Raw genomic sequence first — 15,764 nt, 5'->3', positions numbered from 1 at the left:
TAAATGTTATTACAGCACAGATATACAATACTAACAAAAACTATAACAAGACCTCTGACGTAGTTGTTTTTGAATTCCCGCAGCCACCCTATGTTTGCTATACACAACCCTAATAAAAATGTATTATACACTGCTGAAAGGGTGAATAATTGTAGTATTCCCTGTATCATAAAGATGATAGCTCGAAAGGGTTGTTAAGCACGTTGTATCATATTTTTCCATTAAGGAAAGGTTTGCCTTCTATACCTTCAAGTTCGCAGTTCTTAGCACTTTTTGTTACGAAGATGACTCCCTTTGAGCTTAGTGTGTGGAATATTTCGGAATAAAGTAATCTAGACGCTTTTCAAATCTATAGTTTATTCAGTCGTCTATTACAGGAAAGTGATATTCCTGAAAAAGATAACTTCACAAAGATACACGGTAGAGAAAACATTCTGCGACTTTACAAAACTCTATACTTTACAGATTTCTCAAAATCTCAAATTAACGTACAGATCCCGGAATCGCTGATGTTTTCCCTGTTCGCAAAGCGTCATGTGATCTGCAAGAGACGGATTTAAACGCAATTGCACTTACCTTGGCGGAATCTCCTTGAATTGAATTCCCGTTTCATAAGATCAGGACCGTGCGCGTCTGGCCCATCGGACAGATACCGTCGAAAAGGTGAGCGCGCTCTTTGCAACTCTACGTTTAAAACAAAACACCGAACGTAAAAGAAGAGAAGAAAGGAAATGATTAGTGCGTCGGAAAATATACAAATGATGGGTGTGATTACTGAGCGGCGTTTGAAAAATAAAACGAAAGAAAAATTATAAATAAACAGAAATAAAATTTCTTTCAAGTATTTTTTTTTTTTTTTTTGAAAAATTGAACGATTGGAATCTTTGAGAATAGATATAATATCTAGTTCTTTCATCCTTCCTAGCTGGATAAATCGTTCACAACTAACAAACCAAAGTAAAAACTGAAATTACGAAGAAACACAATGGTGTTTTCTAAGATGCGACTTACTGGACCAACACGTTCACTAAACATGACTCGATTCTGATTTCTGCTCGGTCTGTATTTACAAGAAAACTAATAGGCGAACGACAGGGGCGTATCATCGATCAAAGGCAAGGCTATTCGAATTGGATGGCTACTAGTGCGCGCTTGCGCCTAATTGCTAAAGAAAAACAACCTGGTTTAAGTGTTTGTTCTCTTACTATACTTTCTTGTTTCCTTTACTATCTTGAAAATTATTTGATTTGAACATTTAGTTGATTAAATCTTAAGTTGCTCATCTACTTGTTAGTACAGATAACTTTTGCTTGGATTTTTACTGCTTTTGCCTTTTAGCTACTCCATATGACTGCTCTCTAATTCTAGGAATCCTTCTCGCAACGAGACTCTGAATCTGGGGGGCGGGGGTGGTTTTTTGGGATTTGATAATGGTTTACACAAATTTTAACTTCTATCTCATTCACTAATTGAATTTGATCGATGTTCTAACTTTTTTACTACGAAGCAGGGACACAGAGAAACAAAACTTTTAGTAATTATCAGTCAAACTGAAAAATAAATTAATAAAATTTAAATGAAAAAAATGTACGAAAATCTAAATTTTCGCGAATAAAGGAAAAAAATACACCGGCAAACTTTTACACCGGAGAAAAAAAAAGGGAGTGCAAACAAAGAAGTTCGAAAGAAAATTTCGAAACAATGCGTAGATGATAAAGCTCTCAGCCATCCCTCAGATTTTTCTCCCTTGGTAAATTTCTGCACTACCATCTGTTGATTTCCACTAGTCTCAATCTGATTGGTTTATTTTAGTGTGTGTATGTTTCAAAGTATTTGTATATTCTCTTTTTGATGGACGATTTTTACGAGTTTGTTTGCTTATCTAGGCATTCCTTTACTATGTTTTGTTTTCCGTTATAAGATAATCAATATTATGTGTTGTGTATATTGCGAGAAAAGATAAATTTCTCTTACAACTGATCCTTAAATTAAATACCTCTACAACTAGATTTTGCTTAATGATTTTTCTGCATGATTTTACTGCTGCACTATATAAAAATGAAACTAATCATTTTTTGCACACGAAGAAAATTGCGTGAGAGGGAAAACTGTTGCCCGAATATCCTAATATAAGTAGGATAATAAAGGGTCGGAGATCTATTGTTGTATGAAGAATCATTGCAATATTCTTCTTGGACTTGGGCTGTTTGCTCAGAAAGCGAGCCTAGGAGGGTGTGAGGATTGCCGGCGACGAAGCAACATTGGATATAATCATCAGTCCAAGAAATTAACCTGCTCGTGCTCTATACGACTCTGCACGTTGATTGATACTTTAGACTTCTCTGGCTTCTTATCCTGGCTGCTGGTTTTCTTCTTTGTTCCAATTCTTCTCACTCCCTCAAAGATTCTCCTTCTCACTAAAGATTCTTCTGCTTCTGTCAATAAAATCACTTCTCATCCTCCTGCTGGCTGTCTGCGTCTTCCTGTTGAATGATTTGTCTATATACTTGTGTTTCTGGTTGTTTCCTCTTCCTTGGTTAGCTTAATAAAACAAATACGAATGCTTTCTCCTTTCTGCACTCTCTTCATACTCCTTCATCTTTTGGCTTCTTCCTTTTCCTCATCACTCCTCACACGCCTATTTGACCTTCATTTCTCTCTTTATTCGACTGATTCTGACCTTCTGTACTTTGTCTCCCTGTTCTTTGCAAAACCTAATGGAAAGGCAAAAATTAAGAAGATATATATCATGCATTAGAGTAGTAGCGACAACTATCATTGACAGAAAGATTAAATTTTGGGCTTTATCCTACGAATCGTGGATTGTTTCGAAAAGTGAGATACACCAGAAAAGGGTGATATTTGATAGGAATTGCAAGACAGTAAAAGATGCGTCGATTGACTAAATGATTTGCCTCTGGCCAAGTAAAACACCACTTCAATGTATTGCATAGAAGCAATCTTCGCCAGAAAGCTTGGCCCTGAGCAGCAAATAATCCAACGAACAATGTGGATTGCTTTCATCCAAGCAAGAAAGACGTTCTCATCTTCTTCACGCCACGGACAATGCAAATCATCGAGGAATAAAAAATTACGATTTTGCAATGACCCGTCGACGAAGAAAAACAGAAACATGATAATAGAGACGAAAACACACACAAAAAGCGAGATATTTACCTTACACAATAGAGCGTGTGTCCCAGCCTCTTTCAGTCAGCTTGTACTTCGGTAGGTAGGTGTTTAATACCGACGGTTGCCTCCAGCGTTTCCATAACCGCCGCTTCCTCCGAACCCACCTTGATTACCTAAAAAAATAAATCAAAACCCTGAAACTTTAAACCCGCCTATCACAGAGCATAAATACCGTCGTACGACTCCATACCGTATGGTGCCGACCGCTGGTTCTGGTATCCTCCCGTGCGCATTGGGCCGGCACTGTATCCCTGCTGGTAATTGTTGCCAAAATCGTTACCGAAATTGCCGCCTCCCTGTCCCCAGCCACCGCTCTGCTGACCCCAGCCTCCCTGCTGGCCACAGCTTTGGTCCCACGGGTTTCCACCCTGTCCGCCCCAGTTTCCACCCTGGCTGTAGCCACCACCATTTCCATAGCCACCGTTATTGAATCCACCCTGCTGCTGGAATCCGCTACTGCCCCACTCGTTCTGGCCACCACGTTGGCTTTGTCCCCAACCACCAGCTCCTCGGCCACCGCCCTGTCCCCATCCTTGGGACGGACCACCACCGCGCGGTTGGCTACCCCAGGCGCCACCGCCACCTGCTCCGCGACCACCGTCGGTCTTGTACCGATCCATTTCCTGTTTGGGCAAGGCTTTCTTCACATCCAACATCTTATTCTGGATGGTGTGGCTCTTTTGCACTGAGAAGAGATGAAAAAACGAAAAGACGAGAAACAAAATGAAAATCTCATCAGTAATTCTGATACAGTCTTGCTCCTACCAGAAAGATTAGAAGCAAGTAATTGAAGACTAACTTTTTTATGAAAGAGTGGTACGCTGTGCCTTGAAACAATAACTCAAATTTCGTAGTTCCACAGAATTCAAAATCGCAAGTTCAAGACATATTGCTCTGACAGCCCCTGAGTTTCAGAATCGTTCCATCGTGCAGAGGAGCGTCCGGTGCGGGAGACTGTCACACACTAACCCGTCTCAAGCGTTCGAATACTTACAGATAATCTTGTCCACGGGATCGTAGTCGTCAAACTCAACGAATCCGAATCCACGCTTCTTGCCGTTCTCCTTGTCGGTCACAATGCAAGCCGAAATGACATTTCCGAAGGAACCGAAGTAGTCCCGCAGATGCTCCTCGTCGAAATCATCCCGCAATCCACCGACGAAAAGCTTCTTAACCGAGGCACCAGCCTCCGGACGGTTGATGTCCTGGCGGGGAACGGCTCGCTTGGGTTCCACAACGCGGCCATCGATCTTGTGCGGTCGCTTGGCCTGGGCCTCGTCCACCATGTACGGCTTGGAGTACGTGATGAAACCGAACCCGCGGCTACGCTTGGTCTTGGGATCCTTCATGACGACCACGTCCACTACTTTGCCCCACTTTTCAAAGTAGGCCTTCAGGGTTTCGTCGGTGGTGCGGTAGTCCAGACCGCCGATGAACAGCTTCCGCAGATGTTCCGGTTCGCGGATGTCCTAGCGGGTGAAAAAAAAAATGATTATGATGAAAAGATTTATTGAAAAAACTACAAATATTCAATAGTATAATTTCAATAGTGTGCTGAAACTAACAGTGATGCTTATGTTAAATATGCGAATAGACAACAAACTATTAATCTGTTGTCGTCTATTGGGTGTTTTATATATAGAGACAATTCTTTCATAACATTTAAAATTTTAGTCCAATCATCTGTTATGAAGCAAACCAATCCCACATCCCAATCCTAAGAAGCACAACCCCAAAACAAACACCATTCGGCGTCCTAATTTTCCCCTTTTAAGAATTTCACCCTTCTCTGGATAGAAACACGCTGAGGGAAGAGGAGAGGAGTCTGCGTATTACAAGTCTGCTCGTGTAAACTGATACCAACGAGGCAACTACGGTATCTAAGCGAACCGTTTTTGACAGCTAGCCAAACGACGAAGAACGACCATCCCCGACTAGGGGCTAAGATATAAATCGCCGTGTAAGAAGGAAGGTAAGCAACCGTGGCGGCAACGTACAATCGATAAAATAATGAACAGGTAGGTACCTATCAGCAAATGGGGTCGCCGTGCCTCGATCAGGTGCAAGGAGATACATACTATTTTTATTCAAGAAATAAAAGGGCCTTTTTTTTTTCCCTGCCCTTCGGTTCAGAAAGGGGTATGGGCGCGTTCTGCCAACTTGGTCGAGGCAGATTTCATGTGAGAACAAGTTGCATACGGACATTCAAAAGTGCCTGAACGAAAGATGCTGCTTGTGAGGATCACTTGAAGATCGGATGGAAGATCCTTTTTTTTTTTTTAGAATATTCGCGTTCGTCTATTTGTTGCTCTTCGTGTTCGTGTATTTTAAGTTTCATCTTCAACTGAGTTTCATGAACGCTGCTAGTCAGCAGGGATGATCTTCGCATCTGCATCCGTTGAACCATTCTGAATGGCCGTCGTGAAAGTATCACCAAAAGCGCTACTAACATTTCTTTTATATTTTCATGTATCTGAGTATCATGAGTGATAGCAGTAAGCAGGGATAGCAGTGAAAAATGGAAGTAATGCAGTACGACGATGGTGCGATGCTGGTTAAAAATATCGCTGGAGATGAGCATTGTTTGTACTCAGCCATGTCTAAGACGTGCTCCGAAGTCTCAGGAAAGGAAGCATGCATAAAGCACTAATCTACAAAATCCCGGGAAAAAGTTGAAAGACCTTATTTCACGTGGAAATCCAGCGGTAGACAAGAGGTAGATATGGACGGATGTTCGTTGGAATTGGAAGGACATTGGTAATGACAGCCGAATTTAAGAAAGCGACGAAGCGATTGTAGCAGGAGATGGTGAAGTTGGACTACGAAGACGATTTGCTAGAAACCGCAGGCAGCAAATGACATAGGCTTATCGTATTTCGATGAAGATGGCGATGAGGACGAAGCAGCATTTCAAGAACATAACCAAAATTTAATCACAACTACCTACCACAAAAAACAATACGATCGAACGAAAATAGGAAAGAGCAACCCGGCAAAACCAGTATGTATGTTCAAAACGCTTACCCCAAACAAGCGACCCAAAGGTAAATTACGTTGACCATTTAACTAACAACACATTCTCTTACAGCTCAATACACCACATCGATTTCCCACCTTTCCCAATCCTTAAGGCCACGCAAAACTTAAAAGCCGCAGAGCTAAAGAGGTTGCTATGCCTACTCCCAAATTCAAAGGTGTATTATGGACAATGCAAGTTCTCGGACTTGCATTGGAGACTTGGCCCTATGACCCCCTTGTGCATCAATAAAATAAAATAAAAATAAAAAGGAAATAAAAGGGCCGTTTTTTCGTTTTTTAGTTGCAACCTGGGGTCTGCCGAAAATCTACGCTTCATACAAATTTCAAAAAATTTTAATGGACATAAATCTACGGGGGGGGGTTGGGGCGGTGTCTCTGAGATATGCGAAAATGAGTACGTAGTTTATGGACAGCGCCTAGACTGACTACCCTAGGGACGCTCTAGGGAGTGGGGGGAGTATGGTCGAGCGTTACGCTCCATACAAAAAAATTAGGATTTTCATACAAAAAAGCGGGGGGGGGTCAAAAAGTATCGATTTTAGCATTACGTAAATGGATGCTGCCAACATACTTTGTTATTGAGATACTACATGCCCCCTTTACTTAATCTGTGCTTAATCCATAAAACAATTATGGTACATTAGTGATATAATACACTCTAAAAAGTCTTCACGTCCAATTGGCTTGAAAAATCACGTAGACTTGCGTTTTCACTCTTTTGACTTCTTTCACATGATTCATGTAAAACGCACCTGGGGTCACGTCAGATTGACATTAATTTCATGTAACAGTGACTATCAGGTATGCAAAAAAATAATGAGTGATTTTGCATCGTGAGTGGTCAACATGGCGTCGATTTGTTTATCTTTTCCATTGTGACGTCGCAATTTACTTGCTTTTTATAATAAATAGTTAAGTTTTATGCTTTTAGTCGTGAAATTATCATCCTTAGCTGGATTTTAGATGTCTCATAATATATCTACTACAAATACATAGCGTATTTTCAGGAACAAACCTGGTCTGGACTGGAGTTGTGCCTGATAAAACTCTTCCAAGAGCTGAACCTATTTTGCCGTCAAAGTTTTGTTTCACAAATTTATTATTATACATATTTGGAATAAAAATGGATAAAATGAAAGTTAAATTATGTGCAGTGTTTGTTATTTCTCTTTTAAAGTATTAGAAATTGAATAAAAAATTAGAACAAAGTTACTATTCAAACCATGTAAGTTTTACATGAATTTCCGGTAATCACATATCTCTCAGTTGTGAGTTCCCTAACCTTCGAATCATGTCATTCTTACATGAAAAGTATGGTGGACGAAAACCACATATGTTTTCAGGTAATAGGGACGTGAATAATTTTTGGAGTGTAGTTAAGATGCTGTGGGTGGAATCTTCATGTCATGCCGACTACGACGAGCTGCTTCGGTATCTCCTACTCTTACATCTGCTTCGATGTTGTCGCCTTCCTGCGTTTGACATTCTTCAACAAATCGCTTCAAGTGACCTACAATTAGACGACTACCTTTCCAGATTCCTTGGAACGAATTTCAGCTTCTGCACCTTCTCTGCCGATTGACGATTAAAAGTAGAGGTTATGTCGTAAAAATTTGGAGGTTTGAAAAGGAAATGCCGGTTCCATATTAGCTTAATTATCATTTTTTCGATAAATTTACCGATAAATCGATTTTTTCACCCGGTTTTTATAAGAATAAATATCTGGAACAACTCAATCACTAAAATACGAAATGCGATTTCACAAAACATAACTTTTCTTTAGGAGGCCAATTATGTCGAAGAGCTCCGATCCATAAGTTATTATCTTTAACGATACGCTTGGCCACTACAGTATCTCCTTCCTTCAGGACATTTTTCTTGGCATGCCTCTGAATGTTGGATTCTCCTGCTGCTATGAGTTTTTTCTCCCAGTCACGATCCCGACCATCTTCAGATACAATCAGTGGCGTCTCGTCCATAGGTCCACTGCGTTCACTACACAGTTGATAAAAACTAAAATAAATCACTATAATGTCAACATTTTGCTACAAACGATATTAACTACTCATTCGATCCTTTTGATGTTCACAACTTCAAGTGAACAAACCATTATGAAATACTAGTGCGTATCCAATAGGAATCAAGTAAATTTTCCAACTTAATCTCACTATGCCACCACCCTGCCGCTGCCAGAGTGCTCCACGCCGAAGCATGCGAAACATCCATGTGACAGCATCTCCAAAAATCTCCCGCCTCAGTTCACTTCCAGAAGTACACTGGAGCGCTGTATATGCATGCAAGAACTGTGTTTACTTGTGTTCGACTGTTCTGTGCTGCTTTGGCAATGTATTAGTAAAATTTTTGTGCACTTCTTCCAATGGACGTGGGCCTCATCGGTGGCGGAGGAAAGGAAAGATTGTTTACACCAAGCTTGCGCTCGCGGGGAAGCTGCTAAGTTTGGCAACGTCGCATTTGAGCTACTGTATGCTTCAGCAAGAGAGCGAGGCGAAAGAGCGAGAGAACTTGTACCATTCAACGGAGGCCGCCCATCCACTCTTTTGGCATGCGTGTATGCCTTTGGGTGGACCTGAATGGTGGCATTTTCATTCACTACTAGTTGCACGTTGCGTACGGTTTAATTTTCTAGCAACATTCAAAGGAAAATGGAGCGCGATATCGTAAACAATCTACTCCCGCAATTCGTTTGCCAGGCGGTCGAATGAGGAAAAGTTTGTACCGCTTCTCGAATCATCTAGGTAGAATACCCTCTTCGATTGAGTGTACTCAGATTTGTACTTTTAATTCCGCCCTCTAATGCTAACCCTTGGAGCCCTTAAACAGTTACGCATGTTTCGACTACAATCATTGCATAATCATGGGTTACTCACGTGGGTCAATTTCATTTAAATTCTATTTGAATAGCATAGAGAACAGACTGACTAGTAATAGTTTTTTACAGAGTGACCCATAATTGTGCAATGGGCGTTCCACTTCTTCAGTGTCAGTTATCCACTTCTGAGTGGGTTCTTCGAAGTTCAAAAGTTATTCCGAAAACCTCCCTTGACAATTGGTGGGCAATGTCTACTCTCGCTTCCCAATGCTGACCGATGAGCTGAGAATGTTTTACACGAAAAAAGTCGCAGAGATAGCTAAGGTGCTTACTAAGAACAATTTGGAAGACGTCTCCTCAGAAACGTATCTGCTTATTTCTCTGAAGGAGAAATCCGTTGGAAGAAGCTTTTCCATCTCAAAAGAATAAGAACCTATCTTCAGTTACACTGAGCGAGCAAAGACTAAGGAGGCTTAAACTGATGACGGTAGAAAACCCTCTGTTTCATCAATTGAAACAACAAGGCAGTTTTCTCGACGAAATCGTCGGTAGATTCGCTTGTCTAGCGGAGTTCAGGTTCCTGCTGTTTTCCATTCATATTACAGTCCCATGTGAAAACTTTTCAAGTGCACAGTCAGCTTTACGGGTCACGAGACGCCTCTGGATACAATACCAGCTGGAAACTGTAGACTTGGCAGTTTATCCCTCAAAACCTTTGAGAACATCAGTGCTGATGGTGCGATTCCAGTGATAGAATGTGGTGTTGATCAGCAGGAAACTTCTCAAATCCCACGTTCAGTGTTTACACTTCTTTTCTTAACTTATCCGAAGGCGTTTCAGTATTGTACTGTTCATTCTTTCTACCTCGCCATTAGCCTGTGGCCAATATGGAGTTGTCTATTGATGAGTTGCGCCGTATTATTTACAAAAAAAAAACTTTGAATGGTTCACTGATGAACTGTGGCCCATTATCGGATTGTTTCCGGAATTCCTAATCGACTGACGTCTCTAAAAGTGCATTAACGGTAAATTCTGTTGTTATTGGTATCATGACGATGACTTCCGTGAACCTACTGAAATAATCGACCAACACTAGCAAATTGTGTCCTGATGGTGTCCTAGGATATCGATAGCCACCCACATCTGTCCACGGTGTTTCAGGCATTTTTGAGCGAAGCATTGGTTCTTGCGGTGCCACTGCTGAAACAAAGGTACACGCTCCACAACTTTTAACGAACCTTTGGGGCTGTTCATAAACCACATAGACCGAAATTTGGTTATCTCAGACCCCTCTCCCCCCTCGTAGACTTTTGTTCATATAAAAAAATTGTAATTTGTATGGAACGTAGACTTTGCCCCCCCCCAGAAAGTCTACGTAGTGTATGAACGGCCCTTTTACACCATATTATCCATCTTGGGGATGATACACAAATTATGTCACGCAAAAATCGACCATTTTCACACCCCTTATCACCTATGTCACATTTTTAGTATGAGACCTCAAATATTTTATGTATGGGATGCCACGTTAGGCGCCATCCACAAATTACGTAACGCTCTAGGGGGAGGGGGGGGGAGTATGACCGAGCGTTACGGTCCATTCAAAAAATTTTGGGTTTTCATACAAAAAAGCGTTACGGAGGGGGGAGGGGGGGTCCAAAAATGTTGATTTTAGCGTTACGTAATAAATGGATGCTGCCTTATGCAAATCAGAATTCATTATAAAAATCATTTTGGATTTTATCCAAAACATCCTCATTGAAGTTTTTTTTAGATTCACTCCAAGACTGCTTCCGAAATTACAACAAGATATCCTCCGATTCTTCAGGATTACCTACGGAATTTTTTCCGTGATTGCTTTCCTAAATCCCTCCAGAAATTCTTTCCCTTACCTCGTGGTGTTACCTCAGGGATTCCCTAGATTTTTTTTCCTAAGATTCCACCAACAACTTTTCTGGGATTCCATCAACTCTTTCTGGGATTCTTTAAAGAGTTTCTTCTGATATTTTTCCAGGAAATTATTCTCTGACTCATCCAAAAATTTCTCCACTCCAATTTTTAATATTTCCAAGAGAGTTTCGTGAATTCTATCTTAATTCATTTTTGGATTTTTTCCTGAGTTTCATACTGCGCTGCGTTTCTTCCCAGAGTTCTTTCTGGGCATTATCAAGGAGTTTGTTCGAGGAAACCTCCAGGAATTGCTCCTGCGAGTCCTCCAGTAGTTACTTATGGGAAACATCGAGGAATTCTCTCTGCAAATCCTTCTGCGGTTCCTTACAGCATTCTCCTGGGAGTTACTTCTGGTAATCCTCCAATTCCTCCTGAAAATCCCCAAACTTCTGCAGGAGTCCTTTCAAGCAATTCTTCAAGAGCTCCTTGTGCGATAACACTCAACATTGATGGGATTACTTCGGGAATTTCTGGAGAAAACCCCTACATCGAATTCTTGGATCCTTTGCCCTAATTTCTAACAGACTTAACTCTTAAATACCCAGAACCTCTGAAATGTTTCCTGAAGAAACTCCATTAGGGAATCTGGAGAAAGAAAAAAAAGGTGGAGTTCCTAGCAAAAGTTACTGAAGGAAGATTTCATTTTTGAAGTAATCAAACGATTGAATTTTAGATAAAAAATTTAAGAATTTCCAGAAGGAAGTTCTTGGGGAATCAAGAAGAATCCACGGAAGGAATACTAATGGAGGTCTGACCTTTGATGGTTTTATATGCATATCTCACCTACTATTGATCTATCATGACTAGCTACCTGTTGTATACTTAATAGATGGTTTAAATTTTTCTAAGATACAAAAAAAGAAGTAAAATTACACGTAAGAAAAAACATGAAGTATGCACTATTTACAGCTGAAAGAAAATGTATTGTAAGCTAATGTGGAGCATACGTATTTTATGTCATCAAGGATTGTTACTTCTAATTCATCCAAAGAAGATGCATTGCATCAAGATTCATGTTAAGCTTCAAATAACTACCTAGTATGTACTCTAGTGAAAAATTTTGATAAAATTTTCAGAGACAAAAACGGAACAAACCTGCATTGTAAAATCTATATTTGCTTTTATTGGATTATTTTACTGAAGAGTTAGTGAAGTCGAGGGTAAATTACAAACCGAAATTATTATAAGCAGACACTTGCCTCGCAAAATGATGTCATCCCTCTGCTCAACCCGCTGCACTGAGTGAATGAATTTTAAACGGCGGAGGGAGTTGTGTGAGCAAACCCCCTCGAAGGGAGAGATGTTGAAACAGAAAGCCAAACCTCCAGTGTCGAAATTGAATGCGTAGACAGGGTTGTGGTGGTAACCAAAAGTGTGATACAAAAAGAAAACTACTGTAAAATAGGGTGACTTCTATCATCCTTGGAGCAGGATTTCTGCCATATATGGCATTATTCGTATGATCCACTGCAATACTGGAAGTATTTTGCATCTGGGTCTGGCCAAATTCTACGCTCCATACAATTTTTTAAAAATGTTTATGAACAGAGGGGGGAGAGGTGGACTAAGATGGCCTAAAAAAAAGTCCACGTAGTTTATGGACAGCGCCCAATCGACTTTTCAACAAATCCATATGCGAAACCTAACGCCGGATATTGTGCGCTGGATTAGCGGACCTGGTCCTCTATTCAGCGCACTATGACCAACGTACGTGCGACGCACTATTTAGGAGAAAATGGATTTTCGCGTGTCAAAAAATTCGATTTTCAACTGTTTGAACAATATATAACTCAGTCAATTTTAAACCAATACCTATAGGTATTGGTTTAAAATTGACTGAGTTATTGCAGCAATTGTCCCAAAATAGGTCCCCTTGCCCTAAATCAAAAACAACCAAAGTTACCCTATTCTACGGTACGCCGCGTCACACCGCGCACCGCTTTCCGGCAGAGAAGATTCAACATGGCGGCAAAATGCCGCTGATTAGCGCATCTTCAGGTCGTTGAACTGATTTTCGCATTTCAAATTTGCAATTCTTCTCATAAACACACCCGCCATTGAAAAAGTAGCTAGCACATATCTTTTCCATCAAATAGGTAGCTAAATTTCTCAAAAAACTACTAAAAAGCAATTTACTTACCTCATCTCCGTTCTGGTGATCGCCATTTTGTTGGTGTTCCTTTTCACTCATGATGATTAAACTATTGGTCGGCTTCTGCGGAAAAATGCGAAAATTCCAGTCGAATCGAACGAAATCGATACGTTCCTTACTGCAGTTGAGATCTGGACAATCTAAACCACCAAACTTCACCGATTTTACAGCGAATCGAACGATGAAATGCAGATTTTTCAGCAAACGAAAAACCTTGCAGCAACTTTTTTCTTCTATAGGTAGTCCCGAGAAAACACACGCGTCAAAAAATCACCACCACTGCGTCGTCGATCCACACCGAACGAAAGTCAAACCCGAAGTGCAGTTGTGAGTGAGTGATGATGGTGATGGAGATGGATTCTCCTGTCGTGCGGTGCCGGCTTTACGAAAAGGAAAATGGAAGAACGTCAAAATGTGTCAGTACGCAGCTACGATGCACGATAATATGAGAAACCCTATTTTCGGGAGAAAAAATACCATTAAAATAGGGTCCTAAAATTAAAGACGAAATCTCGCTTACACGCTAGTTCTGGAATACCCTATCAATGAGTCTCAAGTACCCATTTTTTGCTTCAGTATTGAGCTGTCAAATAATGGGTATTTTTCAAGTTTCAAATAATGGGTGTTTTTTCCACATTTTGAAGTTCAGCCGTCCATCCATACAAAGGGTAAACAGTAAATACCCCTAAAAATAACACCGCCATTTTCCGAATTGTCTCGGATTTATCGGGTTTTAGTTTTGTTAAGTTCTTTAAAAACACTTATGTGCAGAGCAATCTGATGGCTGCATGATTAATGTGCGTGCAATAACTAAGACAACATACTGAGAAATGCGGACGAAATTTAGTGGTTCACGGGCGACATTAAGGAAGGCAAATGGAAGGCATTCCGGGAGCTGGAAGGTAAGTTTCAGATTATTCACAATCCATCCATCGTTGAAAGTATATCTTTTCCTAAAGCCTACGTCAATTGCTTTTTAGGAACGAGCAACGTCAAATCGCCAAAAACGATGGACATCCGTGAGGACGAGCATCGCAAGATATGTCGCAGAACAAGGCTTAAAGTGACCCAATCGACCTCGAAGCTCCGTGCTGTACGGCAGAAATATCTTTTTTATTTTATAGCTATAAAGAGAATGTATTGAAATTGTTTAGTAAAAATAAAATTTTAGTGTCAATGTAACGATAAATATGATTTTTTTTTTGTATATTTTCTTAGCATTGTGTTTAAAGCTGAACCGGCCGGAAAATTTCCAAAACATGGAGCTTTTTTACCCCCCGAATAAAACGGTATCATACACCAGTTTTACAGTGTATCATTTTCTTATTATTCATGTTATCATAAACTGGATTATTTATCGCTGATACGACATATGATATTAAGGATAGTGTTGGCGCGGAACAGACCCAGAAAAGCATCGAAACACCGAGTTGTGAGCAGCACATTAAAACGCTTGAAGTTGACGATTTCGTGCAGCTTTAAACTGCAAAAAGGCGGTTTATTAATAAATATTTGTTTACCATACAATGAATTCATGTTTCTTACACTTTAGGTGTCATTATGCAGTACCACTGCGGTCTGTTCTTCCGACGCTACAGTTAATATAAACTTCTGCACACTGTAAATAGTTCATTTTTAAATAGTTCTAAGAGTTCACTAGTTTTAAGGATTGTGTCACTTACTCGTATTGTATGTTTAGGTAGAATAACAAATTCAATTAGATATAAGAAGAATAGTAAATTTAGGAAACTGGCCCTAGCTTCTTCATCCCTCAGTTCTGACTTTATACGATGACAGGCGTTCTTCCCTGTCAGCTATTGTTCTAATTATATGTGTCCACAGCTCGGATCGCTGGCAGTGCTCCCAGCGGCAACAGATAGTACTTATCATATTGGGAGTTTGAATGATAGACCGAATGGGTTGTTAAGTATTGTTACCATTCAAAAATGCTATTTTTCTCGAACAAAAATTTTGCGGAATCATAGATGTTATAATCCCTTTATCATTAACTTTATGATACGACGAATAATAAAAACAAAACGGAAATATTTCACCACATCTGTTTTACCGACCCGAAAAAATGTACACCCCTGCGGGCATTTGTCGGGCACTGTCAAATTTGCTCACGATTAACTGAATCATTGTTTACTTTCGTCGTATTTTTTATTCACTGGAACGGGAATCGAACAAATTGCCGTGGCCAAAGTTGTTTCCGAAAGATCACGGTGTTTATCCACTACACCATGTGGAACCTGTGCTCGCGGTTGACTGAAATTCGATGGTGTTGTGAAGGTGATTAAGCAGTTAACGAGGAGAACCGAGGGGAAGATTTATAGTCTTTACTATGAAGACAGTAGCTCCAGTGGAAAAATCCCCTGAAAATCCCTTTGGAGATTCCGGTTTTGCATGTGATCCGGTAAGTTTGCAGTAATTAGCCGAAACAAGCTGCAGGCATGGAAACAGCATCCGTCAAGCGAAGCAGCTCTTAGTGACAACCGAGGTGACAACGCGTTCTCTGGTAGAGCAAATTGGAGCTATCAATGTTGTGCAGTTTATTTTGTCTGCTCAGAAGTATCGAATCCTGTCACTATTACACACAAT

At 40.4% G+C, this 15,764-nt stretch overlaps 1 protein-coding gene across 4 annotated transcripts; it reads right to left on the bottom strand.

The window, feature by feature from the left end:
* Positions 1-340: 340 nt before the first annotated feature.
* LOC109430713 (heterogeneous nuclear ribonucleoprotein 87F) lies at positions 341-13,495 on the bottom strand. Of its 4 annotated transcripts, none has more exons than XM_029857439.2 (5): positions 13,152-13,495; positions 4,187-4,661; positions 3,365-3,877; positions 3,178-3,305; positions 341-684 (listed from the first exon to the last, which is right to left on the bottom strand). In XM_029857439.2, exons 1-4 carry the CDS (start codon positions 13,200-13,202, stop codon positions 3,241-3,243), a joined length of 1,104 nt encoding a protein of 367 aa, XP_029713299.1. In that variant the 5' UTR covers positions 13,203-13,495; the 3' UTR covers positions 341-684; positions 3,178-3,240. The 4 variants fall into 4 exon arrangements, with proteins under 4 accessions (XP_029713299.1, XP_029713301.1, XP_029713298.1 ...); XM_029857441.2 differs by having other exon boundaries at positions 3,383-3,877; XM_029857438.2 differs by lacking the exon at positions 341-684 and adding an exon at positions 1,185-2,714.
* Between the last annotated feature and the right edge of the window lie 2,269 nt (positions 13,496-15,764).

This window comes from Aedes albopictus, chromosome 1, assembly GCF_035046485.1.
Source record: "Aedes albopictus strain Foshan chromosome 1, AalbF5, whole genome shotgun sequence".
NCBI lineage: Eukaryota > Metazoa > Arthropoda > Insecta > Diptera > Culicidae > Aedes > Aedes albopictus.
The sequence above is the reverse complement of the archived record's forward strand: the minus strand, read 5'-3'. Positions and strand labels throughout refer to the sequence as shown.

What these genes read in the sequence shown, in the direction of transcription:
- LOC109430713 (XM_029857439.2), bottom strand. Translation starts at nt 13,202, where the DNA reads ATGAGTGAAAAGGAACACCAACAAAATGGCGATCACCAGAACGGAGAT. An exon ending in TCCCGTGGACAAGATTATCT is followed by an intron (nt 3,878 to 4,186) that starts GTAAGTATTCGA and finishes ATCTCTTCTCAG; the next exon opens with TGCAAAAGAGCCACACCATC. An exon ending in CGGTATGGAGTCGTACGACG is followed by an intron (nt 3,306 to 3,364) that starts GTATTTATGCTC and finishes TTATTTTTTTAG; the next exon opens with GTAATCAAGGTGGGTTCGGA.